Source organism: Populus euphratica, unplaced genomic scaffold, assembly GCF_000495115.2.
Source record: "Populus euphratica unplaced genomic scaffold, PopEup_1.0 scaffold8.1, whole genome shotgun sequence".
Classification (NCBI taxonomy): domain Eukaryota; kingdom Viridiplantae; phylum Streptophyta; class Magnoliopsida; order Malpighiales; family Salicaceae; genus Populus; species Populus euphratica.
Window position 1 is genome coordinate 2773581 of NW_011499855.1, and position 17520 is coordinate 2791100.

Sequence of the window (17520 nt, forward strand, 5' to 3'; positions counted from 1 at the left end):
GTTTTTCTACATATAAGTTTTTTTTCACAAACTGACAACACACAAGCATGCCCTAAGCTCACGACATTGCGCGTGTATGACATCTAGAAAAAGAATAAATGGCAAGAAAAAAAAGAAAAATACTTTACAACCAGACCCACATATAAAATTACTGGGTTTGCTATTATAGCCAAACCCACTTAAACACGAGTCATGCAAATTTAATATTATTATTAACATTATAAACATTACTCCTAAGTCAGATTTTATAGCCAAACCTAAAATTCTTGAATACAACTTTATAAAAAAACCTAATATTTTTAGATTTTAATTTTTTAAATATTTTTATATAAGAAAATCAACTTAAATATTATGCGGTTCATGTAACTAGTTTATACTTATAACATGTATCCTAATCTTCTTTTTTGTTTTGAAAAAAAACCCGTTCAAAGGCTATGCAAGCATGCATTGGTCGAATATGAAATTGAAAAAAGAAAAATCAACTTCGTTTCTTATTTTTTTATTATAATTTTTTTTTATCAACACAAAATAACATGATATAAATATTAATTTTTAAATAGGTGGCCTTGTTGAAAAAAAAAAAAATCTGACAACGACGCCATGTTACTGTTCATGACGACCCCATGTCAGTGCTATGACCTCTAAAACCTAGATAGCCCAAACCTAGGCAGCTAAAGAATTGTTTAGTATTATGATAAATATTGTTTTTTAAATTAAATTTTATTTGAAAATACAGTAATATTTTTTTAAAATAATATCATTGTATTAAAATAAAATAAAAACAATAAAATAAATAGTTTAAAGAAAAAAATAATAAAAAATGAAAAAAAATCTAGATCTCGCAAACAAACAGCGACAAAATCTCCTTCAAGTTTTCACGGGAGATATTGGAACCATTCTTACTTCTCATTTCTATTTGGAATAAACAATTAATAGATATTTACGGATTATTTTTAATATTTTTTAATTAAAAATATTTTAAAATAATAATTTTTATTTTTTAAAATTATTTTTAATATCAATATATTAAAATAATTGAAAAATATAAATTTTTTTAAACTGGCGATGATAATTTATTTTTTTACTATTATTTAGGTGATAAAGATACCAAAATGTCGTGAAAACCATCAAAATTAGGCTTGCACGCGGGAGCATTACTATAATGTCTTCTAGGTAAAAAGATAGCGTTCGTCAAGGGTTATTTTGTTATTTTCACTTTTTTTTGTTTATTATTAGGTGAGATAGATTTGCACTTTAATATTTAATAAATATTTACAAAAGTACCGCTATATGCTTTGCACCAGCGCTTGAAGGATTGTCGAGGTTTCTTAGCGTCAATGCCCAAAGCCAAAAGATAGCTTCTGGGGCCGCGATCGAATCCTTTTAGCGTTCCTTTTGTGTCTGAATGGTGCTTGCCCAGAGCAGACCTTTGTTACCCCTTGATTTATCTTGCTTTTAAATTTCGTCAATGTTTATATTTTGTAAGGTTTTGATTTTTTTTAAATTTTATTATTTTATACCAATTTGTCACATATTGTTTTTTATTCTGGTTCTTGTTCTTTTGATATTTTCTACTTTACCCTACTGTGCATTTTTTAATAGTTTTCAATTTCATATCCCATGCATTGCATTTTCTCAATTTATTATTTTAATTTTTTTCATTACTCTTCAATATTTGATTTATTAAAAATTTTATTTCATGATTTTTTTATTTATAATGTTAACAACCTAACAACTCATGCACAAATTTAAAAAATTAACGTGGGTTGAAATTATTTTATTTAATTTTTTTTTCAATCTCATTATTTGATATAATAATTATTATTTTTTTAAAATAATTTTATGATTTTCTTTAATCTTCTTTGATGTCATAGTATGGATTATGAGTTTCGCTTGTTAATTCAAATTTGACTTGCTATTTATTTTTTAGGTTGTAAAACAATTATACTACTTTAAATTAACTTGAGTTAATTATTTATTTTTATTTAATTTCATACATTCAAATATTTTTTTCCCTTGAGTTATTATAAATGTCCTTTTATTATAATTTTTTTTTTATTCATCATCATGGATGTTATTAAATTAAAATAGAATTATTCTATAATAAGAGAACAAAACTATAACCCAAGTCTTTAAGTGTTTTTATTTCTTTTTAAATCATGTTTACATCACCTAATCAACATTTTTTCTTTTAAAAAATACAAACTCGCAGCGGCTCAAGTCTTAGGTAGTGTTTGGGAACGCAGTTGAACCTGCGTTCCTAAAAAATTCAAAATTTTTTTATTTTTTATTTTTATTAAAATTTAATATGATTTGTACATTTTAAATCGTTTTGATGTGCTGATATTAAAAATAATTTTTAAAAAATAAAAAAAATATTATTAATATATATTTTAATATAAAAAATTATTTAAAAAATAACTATTATCATATTACCAAACACACTCTTATAGTTTTTAAAGTGTTTGTTAAATAACCGTTGGCTACCATTTAAATATTAATTGTTGGACTGGGCTCGAAAGAAACACACACCTCCACCTCCAAAGTCCAACCACATAGCAATTATTCGAGAATCCACAGCAAAACCTAGGATAGGTTTTGCACTAACCAGCATAACAAACACCCCTTGTTAAGGACCGCGGAACTAATAACAAAATCCCCCTTTAAACCCTAGTGACAAAAAACACAAGAATCTCACCAATCTCGCATGCGCATTCTCATTTCTCTGGTTTCCTCATCAACCACCACTGGCCTCCATTTACTCTCTTTCTCTCGCCGCCTACACACCAAAATACCCCCTTTCTCAACCCTAATCCACCACAAACCTTCACCAGCCATGGCCGCCTCCGAGGACTCGCTCCGACGCGCTAAATTAGACAAGTCCGTGATGGAGAAACAACTTCAAGCTGCCGTTAATGGTAACGGCCCTGATGGTTCTGTTAATAAGGAAGCATTCCGTCAAGCTGTGGTAAATACACTTGAACGGAAGTTGTTTTATATCCCTTCTTTTAAGATTTATCGTGGTGTCGCTGGGCTTTATGATTATGGGCCTCCTGGTTGCGCCGTCAAGTCTAATGTTCTTTCTTTTTGGCGCCAGGTAAAGATGATTGATCGCTCTGTCACTGTTTTGCTTTGATTGTTGAAAACTGAATCAATCAATGTTGGATTTTAGATTACAGCAAAGAATTGCAATGCTATTAGGCCTAGAAGTTTAAATTTTGATTTGATTTTTTTTTTTATGGATTTCCAAGCAAAGGTAAAACGACCCAATTGGAGTAAAAGGTTAAATGAATTTATTTGGCATTTCGGTAGTGCTAACATCAATTTCGGTGATGTTTTGCCAGCATTTTGTTCTTGAGGAGAATATGTTGGAGGTTGATTGCCCATGTGTGACGCCTGAGGTTGTCCTTAAAGCATCTGGTCACGTGGATAAATTCACGGACCTTATGGTCAAGGATGAAAAAACTGGGACTTGCTATCGTGCGGATCACTTGCTTAAGGACTTTTGTAATGAGAAGATTCAGAAAGATCTTAGCATAAGTGCAGAGAAGGCTGCAGAACTGAAACATGTACTTGCTATCCTGGATGATCTCTCTGCTGAAGAGCTGGGGGCGAAGATCAAGGAGTATGGTATTACAGCACCAGACACGAAGAATCCACTTTCTGATCCTTATCCATTCAACTTGATGTTTCAAACATCAATCGGTCCTTCTGGTTTGAGCCCTGGGTAAGTGTTTTACATAATTTGATTCTTTTTATGTAATTTCCATAATGATGACGTGCTGAATCTGCATTTTGAGTTTGCGGTATTTCAGTTTATATGCGGCATGGTAATTTGTTACTAGGTACTGAAACCATCTCCCACCTTTTCTGTTAAAGGTATATGCGCCCTGAAACAGCTCAGGGCATATTTGTTAATTTTAAGGATTTGTACTATTACAATGGGAAGAAGCTCCCCTTTGCTGCTGCTCAAATTGGTCAGGCTTTCAGAAATGAGGTTTTAATTCTTTCCTTAGTCATATAATGCACGTGAAAGTTCTTTATGCAGTACTTGTTTTCAAATGCCAAATCAATGCTGTTTTGAGCCAATAATATTTCATAATATAGCCTTTTGTTTGTTGCAATTGTTTGTTTCACTGCTTTTGATGATGATGATGATGAAAGTTGTCTTGATGGTCTTGATTTCCTTGGCTGTTATCATGATTTTTCCTCACAGATCTGACTATATGCTTTCTATCATGTATAGATTTCTCCCCGCCAAGGCCTTTTAAGAGTCCGTGAATTCACATTAGCAGAGATAGAGCACTTTGTCGATCCTGAGTACAAATCTCACCCAAAATACTCAGAAGTTGCAGATCTTGAATTCCTAATGTTCCCAAGAGAACTACAAATCTCTGCCCAGTCTGCAAAGAAAATTCAGCTCGATGAAGCTGTTTCTAAGGTTAGTCTGGTGGTAATTTCTTTCAGTTACCATTTTGCCTTCCACATCTACCTCTTTGTCACGATGCCAATGACCTGTTTCATCTAGGGAATTGTCAACAATGAAACTCTCGGCTATTTCATTGGGAGAGTGTATCTTTTCCTAACTCGCCTTGGTATAGACAAAGACCGATTGCGATTCCGGCAGCATCTTGCAAATGAAATGGCCCACTATGCTGCAGACTGTTGGGATGCTGAGATTGAGTCTTCATATGGTTGGATTGAGTGTGTTGGTATTGCAGATAGATCTGCATATGACTTGCATGCTCACTCGGTGAGAATCAATCTCTTTGATATATGCATGTCTAAATTGCTTATTCATAAACTGTCACCTTAAACTTAGCATGCATCATATGTGAAATTGTATCTGCTTTTGCTATCAAGAGACAGAACATGTACAGCAAGGAAGTGCCAAGTATTTACCTGCTTTAATTTTTTAAAACTAAAAATGGTAAATACTAATGACCATTTTATTTCTTTGTCAGGAAAAAAGTGGAGTTCCTCTTGTAGCCCATGAAAAATTTTCAGAACCAAGGGAGGTGGAGGTAATCACACCCTGTCGCCATTCTATTTTTCTTTTTTCTCCAAACTCTGTAATTCCTTATATTTCAACTGCTTATGGTAAACCCTTGCAATATTTAACCTTTAATGTTGGATCTCAGAAATTGGTTATAGCTCCAGTGAAGAAAGAGCTGGGGCTTGCTTTTAAGGGTAACCAAAAAAAGGTGTTTGAAGCTTTGGAGGTAAAGCTGAAATTTATCAGTGAACCTAACAATCATGAAACTATTTGTGGCTGTTCAATGTGTGATTTCCCCCTTTGTGTTAGGCAATGAACGAAAAAGAAGCTTTGGACATGAAGGCCTCTCTGGAAACCAAAGGAGAGGTAGAATTTTATATTTGCACTCTTGGGGAAAATGTAACAATTAAGAAGAACATGGTATCAATTTCAAAGGAGAAGAAGAAGGAACACCAAAGAACTTTCACACCATCAGTAATTGAACCATCTTTTGGCATTGGGCGTATAATCTATTGTCTCTACGAGCACTCTTTCTACATGAGGCCCAGTAAAGCTGGGGATGAGCAGCTGAATGTTTTCCGTTTTCCTCCTCTTGTGGCACCTATAAAGTGCACTGTGTTTCCACTCGTCCAGAATCAGCAGTATGAGGATGTTGCCAAAATTATTTCTAAGTCGTTGACTGCTGCTGGAATCTCTCACAAGATTGATATTACAGGTGAGTGTAGATAAATCATCTTAAGTTGTAGGCATCTTTGTGAGATTACTAAGAAATATGTTTAGGTTGTAATTATTGACACATGATTCAGGTTTAGGGATGTTTTGTTGAAAGAATGCATGTATGCTAGGGTTCATGCATTTTATCGTCAAAAATCATAGGTCTGAAGTGTGCCTATTTGAAAAACAAAGAAAAAAAAGAGGGAAAGTTTAATGAAAAAGAGCAGCAATATTTATCTATGATGCTCTTGAAAGGTTTTTTTTTTGTTATTGCCAATAGTGACAACTAAACAGTACATTATTAAATGAAGGTTTGCGTGGATTGCATGATTGGATAAATTTCCATGCCAAGGCGAGATTGGAGCCTCAGGGCAATGTTTCTGAAATGCATGATATTCCCATAACCTATGTGTTTTTTTAATTGCAAATCATGGCTTTGAATTTATTTTTGGTTGTCTTGTGTGTTTGGAGGGAGGGCACTGGTCACAGTAATTAGGAAAATCTAAAAAAGGTATGCAATAACACTAAAATTGCTGGGTGCTTGCATGTGCATCTTCTTATACCATTCCTAGGCATTTTGATCCACCTAACCGTCTAAAGTGTTTGAACCTTGCTGCCATGTTGCTCCTGGACACATTTTTCTCTGTTTTGGTGGTAAGGATTCTAATATAGAGCACTATTACATTCTTAATTGTATTATGATGTCGCTTAAATTTCTGCACTGCACAATTTTGCTCTGCTTGACTGACTGTAAGAATGCTGTTCATAGGTACCTCAATCGGTAAACGATATGCAAGAACAGATGAACTGGGGGTTCCCTTTGCGATAACAGTTGATTCAATATCCTCTGTGACAATCAGGGAGAGGGATAGCAAGGATCAAATCCGTGTTGATGTGGAAGAAGCGGCACCAGTTGTGAAGTCAGTAACTGATGGACACAAGACATGGGCTGATTTGTGGGCTAATTTCCCTCATCACTCCTCAGTATCTGTAGAGGATTAGAGTCTGGGTGATCCCCTAATGTGTTAGGCATGCGACGATGCCCATGTATTGGGTTTTTGGCTAATTTACCTCACCACTCCCGTGTCTTTTACACTACACAATGCTGCAATGTCTTGCCCTACAAATCTGATAGTTCTCTCTGCAAAAAACTGATGAATTACAGAAAAATCTACTTGTGATTTGTGAACTGAATTTCTTTAGCCATGATAGACATTAATCATTGTCTCATTTGTTTTTCAGGAATGATAAGTTGAGCTGAACCTGGTAGGTTCATTTTTTTACGTACATATATTCATATTGGGCTTCAGATGAATATCCTTTTGGTCACTTGTGTGCTCATCCATTTAAAATAAGAAGAGAGCCGCTAGCGACACCGATTAGTAAAGTTAGGAGGATGAGAAGAAAATTAAAAGTACATATGGGTGATGAACAGTTAAACAAGAAGAGTAGTTATAATGTGATGGGTTTAAGCTCTAAAATATCTTTGTATTATATCAATTTGGTTCGTTATATTCTTGTGATTTTTTTTGGCTTATTATGTTTTGCAATGTTTGGTTTATATTAAAGCGATATATATATATATTTTTTTTTATCAAATCAACTTTTTTCCTTTTTATTTCTCTTTCCTTTCATCCTCTTTTTAAGTTCCCAGTTAATCACATCTTACAGCTGAGACTGATTTTTTCAGTTAACTATTGTGTCCACATGAGGTATATAGCAACTGCAACAACACCCTTGTGGAATACGGTAATCAGATAATCCTCGTAATAGTAGTGATCTTAATGTTTTAAGAACACTTGTTGTCCGCAATTATGTCTAGGTATTGGCTTTTTGTCAACTCTTGTTGCGTTTACTCCATGTTTTGCCCGACCTGCCCTCTATCTTTTAATGATATTTAAAAAATAAAAAATATTATTTTAATATATTTTTAAGAAAAAAATATTTTAAAAAACAACTATAATTATATTTTTTAAAAATAAAAAATATTATTTTAATATATTTTCAAGTAAAAAACACTATAAAAAACAACTATAATTATATTTCTAAAGACGCTCAAAAAAATAATTATAATTATATTTCTAAACACACTCAATTTTTTCCTGCTCAGGTTTCTGCTGTATCGTTTGGAAATCTAGTTCTCTATTCTCCATTGCATATTGAATTCAAATGGCAGGAAATGGTGGATTTTCTTGTTGTCGTGTTGATGTATGGAAACCGGGAGGCTTGTGTGATTGGATAAACAGGGAGATTTTAATGAATCCTCTTCCCTTCGTCTTGGTTTGGATGCAGTTCCTTGGTGCAAATAGATTTACTGGTGGTTACCCTTTTCTTCCTTATTGCCAAGCCTCGTGGATGACCAGACAAAAAAAGGGTGTTCCTTCTGGAATTTTCCATTAACTCATAAACACTCGTCTTCATCTCTGAATTGCCATACTCACCATTGATTGTGAAGGCTTGTTTGCGGGTCCATCAAGTTTTCTTGATGACTCCAATGAAAGTGCTTCTGTATGCATGAACTTTGCATGAAGCTATAGTAATCCTCGCTGCAACCGCATGCCACAGGAAAAGGTTGAATCGTTCTTGCACGTATCTAAAATGAAATAAAGTTCATATGTCCGTTGATCTCTGCTGTTAATTTTCGATGACCCTTCTAGTTCCAGGTTTATGACATGCCTTTGTTGCGAGGAGGCTCCTCTTAGAGAGAGATTACCGACCCCATGAGTGGTCTGAGTTTACAAAGTGTGGCGAAATGATTTGAGTTGGAGACCGCCTCACGCTAAAAATTGCAATTATCTATGTATGATTGCTCCTTATATTAAAGAAAGATGAAGGAGAAAAAAATAAAAAAAGAAGAAAAAGGAAAAGAGAGGAATTTGAAAGAATGAAAGAAAAAATAAAGAAAAAAGAAAAAAGAAAAAAGAGGAATTTGAAAGAATGAAAGAAAAAAATACACGCGTTGTAATTAAATTAGTTATAACTAGTCTTATCACTAGCATTGCATTATAATAGAGCTATTAATACTAATAAAATATCAAAGTGGAAAGCTATAGAAATAAAAGATAAACACACATAAAAATATTTACACTGACCATCCTTCTATTTTAAATATTTTATTTTATTTTATTTTAGTGGCTCAATGTTGTTGTTAATAACAAATAATTTATGTTTTTATAAAAACTTCAGGCAAATAAAGCTAATTCATATAAAAATAAAAGGAGAAAAATTCTATGGAAATCAAACTAATATTTTCAAAGTATCATGTCTTAAAAAAAGGTAAAAAGCTTAATTATTATTTTAAAAACAAAACTAATTCAATTTGTTAAAAAAAATAAGAGAGGATATAAATATAAACAACTAACAAAAAAAATAAAAAATAGAATAGAAAAAAAAAACCATATATTGATGGGTCAGGCCCATGTTCCTAGCTTTAATGAAAAGACCTAAATTCATGCCTTTTTTTTTTTTTTTTTTTTTCACAAGGAGAGGATGATGCGCTGGGTTCATATTTTTAAACCGTCAAAATCTAGTTTTTAACTTGTTTATGCTTGAAAACATATTTAAAATTCAATATAAAATCTTAAAAATATTAAAAAATTATATTAAAAATAAAAATCAATTAAATAAAAAAACAAAGAAACCGATCAACTTCTCTCACCTTGTTTAGAGTGAAAAAACATCTTTATTGTACTTCTTTTTATTAAAAAAACTTATTAACATAAAAATTATTTTCGTCTGAAAACTCTCTTTCTTTGTCAATATTCTCTGTTATCTCTTAAGTTTAGGAATTAAAAAATAAATAAAATGAATTTTTAAATCAAAATTAAAATTCTAAGAATTTTAAAATTAACTTCTCATTTTTCCATTTTTTACATTGTGATCATTTCTTTTAATTTTGTATTTATAGTATTATCTTAAATTTTACTTTGTGAGATTAGATAAATATAGTTATAGGAATTTTCTTTGAAAAAAAAAAGGAAAAATGAAAAGGAAAAAAGTGGGGTAGCAACTTCCCTATTTTTATAAATAGTCCACGCCAATTATGTTAGTTGCATCGGTAATTTCTTACATAAAAAATCATAAATATGTCATAAAATGATATAATAAGATTTTTAAAAATTATAATAATACGACTATATTAATAATAAAAAAGCACGCGTCATAATTCACAAATAAAATGAAATAAAAAGAAGAAACCAAAGAAACGATGTCGTTTTAACGAAATGACCAGGCAATGAACGACTCCTCGCTGTAGCTGTGAATTAACATTTGTCAAAAAAAGAAAGAGAGAGAGAGAGAAATCCAACCTATAAGCCTCTCTCCCAATCACCCTGTCTCTCTCTGCCCCCCCTATTTGTAGACTCCAGAGAAAATAAACCCAAGGCTAAAAGCAAAGAGGAAGAGAAGAATAATACGAGGAAGATGCTAAGAGTAGCAGGGAGGAGGCTCTCATCTTTACCATGGAGGTGCTCGCAGACGACCTCCGCCTTCGTCTCTCAAAACAGTCCTTTCCTTAGCGATGGTCGTGATTCTGCCGCCTCTTCCAGATCCATCCTCCCCCCTTACCATTTATCTTTCACTCCAGATCTAATCAGAGGTCACCTCTTTCTTTCCTCAGATTTTTAGACCTCGTATCTTTTTTGTGTTTGATTCCTCGCGCTTGATTCTGTTTTGTTCTATTATTAATTTGTAACATGTTTATTCGATGACCGAGGAGATTTTTAAATTGAAAGAGATGAATATAAAGGTTTTTACCCTAATTTTTTGAATATAATATTTTTATTATTGCGTTGTCTTCAATTAAATGTAAAATTGCTGGAAGCAACTGTGAAAATTCTTCTTTTTTTTGGTGTTACGACACGAGCATATCTTGATTGTTGGATGTCCCATTACCAAATTTAGTTTTTTGTGTTTGGTATGACTTGGAGTGAATTGAAAAATCTCTGATGAATGTGTCATTGAATTTCATATTTTTCTTTTACTTTTTATTGGGATTTATTGAGAATTTTGAGAACGAATATCTGTTCAAATATTTAGTTTTTTGAAGTTGCGAGCCACACTTTTGGTAACTGGCGTGCATAACAAAGCTTAGTACAAAAAATTAAGAATTCGTTAAGTGTTATATTCATTGAAGCTCAGTCTCAAAGCTCAAATAGTGTAAGTACTCATTTGGAGGAAGGCCTGTGCTGCTTCTTCTATTTTTTGTTCTTATAATCATTGGTGTATCGAGCAGCTGCAGTTGATAACTGCTGGGACATCGTTATGGTAGCTTTAATGAAGTGCATTCTGATAAATATATTTTGGGAGTTATTATGTCTATGATCTGTGTTGTTGGTGTAATAAGGCACCAATGGAATGGCAGGCTAGCATCCATATATCTGTGTTGTGTGTGTAAGCACTCAATGCTACTAATAACAGATAAGAAAATAAAAAATTCATCTAGAGAAGTAGAAATAGGGGACGGGGGTGTCAGGTGGCAGGTTCTTACTCGGTTAATGTGCCACAAGTGCCTTTTATTTTACCCTGGATTTCCTTTGCTTCTCAACCGATAGTTTTTTGAAAGGGAAGATCTTACCCTTCTTACATCAATGGCAATGTCTTTACAAGCTTAGTGCCCATTGTTTCTTGTTATTTGATGTTGTTTGTCTAAAATTCTGTGGTTTGTAATGAATTTGCTAATGGCTTATAACTATTACAGGTTTTTCTTCTGGAGCCCTTACTCCAGGACAGGATATGGGTATCATCTCAGATCTCCCGGCTACTGTAGCAGCTGTGAAGAACCCTACCTCAAAAATTGTCTATGATGAGCACAATCATGAGCGTTATCCACCGGGTGACCCCAGCAAGCGTGCTTTTGCCTATTTTGTCTTAACTGGTGGCAGGTTTGTGTATGCCTCCTTAATTCGTCTTTTGATCCTCAAGTTTGTTCTGAGCATGTCTGCTAGCAAAGATGTCCTTGCCATGGCCTCCCTTGAGGTTGATCTCTCTAGCATTGAGCCTGGCTCTACTGTTACAGTCAAGTGGCGTGGAAAGCCAGTTTTTATCAGAAGACGAACTGAAGATGATATCAAGCTGGCTAACAGTGTTGATGTTGCATCCCTTCGTGACCCACAGGAGGATGCTGCCAGGGTTAAGGACCCAGAATGGCTTGTGGTGGTAGGGGTCTGCACCCACCTGGGGTGCATTCCATTACCCAATGCTGGTGATTTTGGTGGCTGGTTTTGCCCATGCCATGGCTCACACTATGACATCTCTGGTAGGATTCGCAAGGGTCCAGCGCCCTTTAATTTAGAGGTCCCCACTTACAGTTTCTTGGAGGAGAACAAGTTACTCATTGGTTGAGAAAAGTTACTCATTGGGTGAGAAATTCGGCGGGAATTCTTTTATAATAGATATTGTTGTGACATTTTTGCAAATTTGTTGTTTTACTGTTGGCATTTTCATTTAATGCTATCAATTCGGATTGTGTATCTGCTGCTTTCAATTGGCGGGGCATTGTTTTTCTGAATAATACACCTGGATATTTGTTGGGGAATTTTCAGTGTAGCTGTACTTAGAATTCATTCTACCAAATAATCAGAACTTGGGATTGTTGCTGTCCTATTAGCTGTTAAGATATTTCCCTTGGGCATATGCATGTTCATCTTTCAGTTACATTTCTGTGTTTTAAAAATGTTTTAAAAGTATTTTTAAAAAATTTAAATTTTTTTTATTAATTTAAAATTAATATGTTTTTAGTGTTTTTAAATTATTTTGATGTATTAATATTAAAAATAATTTTTAAAAAAATAAAAAAAATTATTTACATGTATTTTAATATAAAAAACTATTTAAAAAGTGAACATAAATATATTTCCAAACAATCCCGTCACGTTAGAACACTTCTCAAGCTAGCTGCAGTTAGAAAGATGCCATCTGCATTTGAATTATGGTTGCTGAAGATGCATGAAACATCATGCTCTCGGAGGAATAAACTTATGCTCTCGGAGGAATAAACGTGCAGGGCTTACCACCGTTCTGAAAACACGGAGGTATTTGGGTGCCAAATACTACATGAATTCTATATGGGTACTTAATTTTAACACCTTCATGCTGTCCTGCTTGGAGAATAAACTCGCATCAATAATAATTAGTGTCTGTTGGGAATCACCGATTTAGTTAATATTTTAGAAGCTAATATCACAAGTCCACGTGTATGGTTGATAACCTAAATTTGAATCAGAGGCTCCTATTGCATTAAATAATGTCATTATAATATCAAGTGGCTGATCGATACCGCCAGTTCATTCTAAAATTTCACTGGCAAATGGATTGAAAAATCACCCGTCAGAATTCCCAGTTATTGCTGGGGATTTATTTATTTTTATCTCCTATGTAGGCCATTTAAGAGTTCATATAGCATCATCCAATTCCGGAAAAAAGAAGAAGAAAGAGTTCATATAACATAAAAGCAACACTGATGATAAACATAGCTCTCGTGTCCAATTCTCAAATGTACAGAAGAAATAGGTTATCTTGTCTACTCCTCAAAGCCTACAAGTTGTCGAGCTGAGAACCGAAACTATGCGGGTAATACAAGTAATAAATCAACTAGTTAGTCGTCTTGGATAGGAACTAAAGATAGTTTGCCCCCGTATACATCTGGAAGCTGGCTCTCATCAATGTCCTCAAGTAGAGTGGATTTCAGTTTTTTGTTCTCAACAAAGATTATCTGCAGAAAGTTCAGAGGAAAAGAGATGGATTCAGGCAAACAATAGACAGACAAAGACTGCCAACCTACATACATGGCTTGCAGTCTAAATCCAAAGTTCTGTAGAACATAATCAAACATCTAAAGATTCTGGAATTTCTGGCATTTTGTGGCTTTGGCAATGCTGAAACTTGAGATAGACAGCCCTCAAACATTGATTTTTGACCACTCAGAATAGAATGTGTATTCCTTGAATTATAAACCATACTACAACACAACATAACGATAATAATAATAAAAAAATGACTGTCCTTTTGAAATGGTTTCAGAAAAATAAGTTTGTTGGTTTCAGAAAAGTAAAGTTCCAGGCACCATCCATATCTCTTCTTACCCTTTAATTTTTGGATTTGTAGAAAGTTTCAAGAAAATATAAAGGTAGTGGAACTGTTTCCATAAAGTCCACCCGTTTGCTGGTCCAATCAAAACATAGAAAAATGCGTTTTTAGCTAGGAAAGAGATTCTGTACCTTATTTTTGGTTTTTCTGTCAATAAACGGGGACACAACCTTCCATGCAGTCATAAAAATGTAAGGCACATGAACTATGAACAATTTGCCTAACCTCTCTGGGTAGCAATCCTGTAAAAAAACACATTCAGGCTGCTGATATAAGCATCTCAGCCACAGCAACAATTTAGTACAACTACACCACTGCTGGTGTATCTTATGTTCACGCAAATGTTTTTTTTTTTTTTTTTAAGATGCATAAGAGCGAGTGAGATATGATCAGCATGACTCTTCAGTCCGCAAACACAACAAATTGAAAATTGTTATATGGGAATATTGCATGGTGGGACATCAAACCTGCAGTATCGATAATGCTGCTAGATACCCACGGATATCACTATTGGAGTATCCCCACCCTTTAAGATCTGCAATGGACACAAACTTTTCCTCTCCAGCTGGCATTCTGAAAAAACCAAGACGTTGCACAAGCATGATTGGCTTGCTTAAACCAACAATGAATAACAAAATCAACCTTGTTCTTTGAAACTTATGAGCTCGAAAGAGAATTCTGTGATTGGATTCTATTAGAAATTGCTTTTTCTAATCGTATAGTTCTTGAACAAATACCCAGCTACCTTGCTCAAAATACACGGTTAGTTTTGTTGTAGGAGATTCACATTGCATGAGATTGACTTAATAGGATATTGGTATCATACTATAATGATATTGTAACTCAAATAGATCAACCATGCCCTTTTCTGCAAATATAATTTTCCATGATAGAAAAAAGCATTGGAAATGAATAATTGTAACTGATAGAATTACATGGCACATATTCTCTCGAGAGTGTAGACAACAAAACCTGCAAGGATAAGAAACTTTCCAAGTTAGTTGAGCACAAGTCTACTTTGCCATGCCAGATCTATTAAAAAAACAAAATTGTTGTCTCCTATGGTCTATGATAGAGAACAAGGCAATTTTGAAACTCAGTTCTCATCTGTGTTACCACAGGATTCAACAATAAAATATGCAGCTTCGAGGGTTACTACATACGCTTGAACTCCTCGAAACTTCCTTTGTAAGGCTTATGTCTGGCCCCGAAGACCACCACCACGGGACGGTTCTGCTTATCAGCACCCTGCATAAAAAACTTGTTTTGGGCAAGTTCGTTTGGAATCTCTGATGGAGCTATGAAGCCATTAGGGATAAACGATCGTCTCCAGCTTAGGTATTTTTGGAATAAGGTCGATGCCTTCTCAATGTCTAGTTCACGAGCACGCAGAAATCTCCGGATCATAAAATCATCCACTTCCTGAAAAATCAAATAAACACACATAACCCAGGGTGTAAATGAAGTGGATAATTGGACTCAAACACAACTTCAATCAAGATAAGAACGTTCAGAATCAAACTAAAGAACAAAATCTAGTTACAACTTGGCTAAAGCTTAGACCTTTCTTTTGTGAGATTAGGTAATACTGCAACTCTAAGCCTAAAACTGCATTTTGACTCTGCTCTGTTCTTCCGCTAACATGAAAATCTAAAGCACACTCAACATGTAATTTTCTCTAATCTAATTCAGAAAAAACATATACAAAAAGAACACATGATCAAGTACAAGTCAGCTGTCATATCTCTCACTAATCCTCGTGAGAACAAAAACCCATTAACCATATTGCTTCAAAAGAAGAAAAGGAGAAAAAAAGATAGAACCTTGACAGAGGGATCTTCTCTTTCAACAAAGGCTCTCATGAGACGCACTTTGCTTTGTTCAATCTCATTGATTTCATTTCCATTCTCTTTCTCTTCTGTGATCACCCCATTTGATTCCTCTATGTTACTGAATTCCATTTTCTAAATTCTGCCTGCTCTGCTCACCAAAACTGTATGAAAAGAGAGAGAATAATAAAATATGTTTCATAATCATCACAGGAAAATAAATAAAATTTAATGTTAAGTGTTTAATACTCGAAGCATTTTTTATTTAAAAATATATTAAAATAATATATTTTACTTCAAAAAAAGTCTACATCACAGTACAAATCAATAGTAGATCCCTTCAACATCAACGAGCTATGATACATTTATGATCTCAGACTTTACGAGTTATTAAGATATCCATAAATGTTCCAGACATTTTTAAGAATGGAATTTCTATAGCAGGAACTCTTAACATGATCGAGGAAAGTGGAATGAAAATACCGAGAGTTTGTTCTTCCTTGTTCAAACTTCAAATCAGTTAGGCGCTTGAATTTGTGTGTTCCTACAAAATAATTAGTTCTCTCGCAACCATACAAGGGATTAGAAAGAAAAATGAAAAGCAATAATAATAACTTGAAAGCTAATACCCTATCTTCCTCAACCACCTCGTTGATCCTACCATGTCTTTTTTGTGCTTTGTTTATAGAAATATGAATCGTGGGAATCCAACAACTTTTTCTAGTGCGGGTTTGTTGGGCAAGTAAACCATGCTTTCTCCGCGTCAATATATTAAAATAATATTTTATTTTTATTTTTTTAAAAAATAGTTTTAGTATTAACAAATTAAAATAATTTTAAAAAAATAATTAAAAAAACAAGAAGAATTCTTTTTCAAGATTCTGGTTCAACCGGTGGCCGAGCACCCCTCCTCCTCCATAAAAAGAATATTAAATCCAATCTTTGACGAGTTCTTACTTTATTTTTCAGGGAGGAAAGGTGGGAAAACAAACAAAATTCAATATCCAAAGGTGGAAGAAAAGGCATTCGTGAAAAAGATAGTTTTTTTTGCCGCACACTGGGTTGCTGTTCGGTGTTGATAATATTTTTTAACAAAAAACAAGAGGTTAAAGCAATGGTAATATTTTTAATAAAATAAGAGAAACTTAATATTCCTGTTATTGATTTGACTGCATTAAATAAAGTGGTAAAAAGAATGTAAATATGGTCGCCAAAATCAAAGGTCAATAAACTGCTCGTGCTATCTAGAAAAAGAGGGTCCGCTAAAACTCTTTCAATAACATCAATGGAGGCCATCCTCGGCCACCGCAATCCGCCGCGTGTGTGGTTTGAAAACAGCGGAGCACGAGTTAGTTAGTTTTGATTTTTAAATTATATTTTATTTATTTGAAAATATCAAATTATCTCCCATTTAACTTAATTATAACTAGAAAATCTAAATGAAAATTAAAAAAATCCTTTAGAATCCGATTAAATAAATTTCATTATTAGTAATAATTATTTAATCATTTTACTGTATTTTAAAAATTAATAAATATTATTATATTTCTTATTAATTTAACAATAACTAATAAATCCCGTGAAATTATTGTATCATAGCTAATTATTACATTATTAATTTTTATTAAGGGATATATTTATAATTATATAATACATAGTATAATAAGTCTGTATTTACAGTGAACTTCTAAGCTTTTTTTTTTAATTTTTTGATATTGATCAAAGTTACACTTGAAATTTTCTCGGATTAAAACTTTTATACTATTAAACCCATAATCTGTGAAAAGTTTTGATCAGTAGGGTCCTGCCTGGTAGCACCGATCATTCCCTCGATCCTCTTGCTTCCAAACCCTTATAAAAGTACTAAAATCCTAGGACAAAGTCTCCTCCTTGTAG

At 33.5% G+C, this 17520-nt stretch overlaps 3 protein-coding genes across 3 annotated transcripts; 2 read left to right on the plus strand and 1 right to left on the minus strand.

Annotated features, from left to right (window-relative positions):
- The first annotated feature begins 2618 nt into the window (after positions 1-2618).
- LOC105123102 (glycine--tRNA ligase 1, mitochondrial-like) lies at positions 2619-7022 on the plus strand. Its single transcript, XM_011022591.1, has 9 exons — positions 2619-3097; positions 3345-3727; positions 3880-3997; positions 4247-4441; positions 4529-4753; positions 4965-5024; positions 5142-5222; positions 5306-5711; positions 6480-7022. The coding sequence occupies exons 1-9, from the start codon at positions 2708-2710 to the stop codon at positions 6710-6712; spliced, it is 2091 nt and encodes a 696-aa protein (XP_011020893.1). The 5' UTR covers positions 2619-2707; the 3' UTR covers positions 6713-7022.
- Positions 7023-9979: 2957 nt separating this feature from the next.
- On the plus strand, positions 9980-12311 carry LOC105123103 (cytochrome b-c1 complex subunit Rieske-4, mitochondrial-like). Its single transcript, XM_011022592.1, has 2 exons — positions 9980-10307; positions 11409-12311. Exons 1-2 carry the CDS (start codon positions 10133-10135, stop codon positions 12050-12052), a joined length of 819 nt encoding a protein of 272 aa, XP_011020894.1. The 5' UTR covers positions 9980-10132; the 3' UTR covers positions 12053-12311.
- Positions 12312-13119: 808 nt separating this feature from the next.
- LOC105123104 (random slug protein 5-like) lies at positions 13120-16345 on the minus strand. The gene is made up of 7 exons (XM_011022593.1): positions 16108-16345; positions 15619-15788; positions 14959-15217; positions 14731-14767; positions 14263-14368; positions 13927-14037; positions 13120-13421 (listed from the first exon to the last, which is right to left on the minus strand). Exons 2-7 carry the CDS (start codon positions 15754-15756, stop codon positions 13305-13307), a joined length of 768 nt encoding a protein of 255 aa, XP_011020895.1. The 5' UTR covers positions 15757-15788; positions 16108-16345; the 3' UTR covers positions 13120-13304.
- Between the last annotated feature and the right edge of the window lie 1175 nt (positions 16346-17520).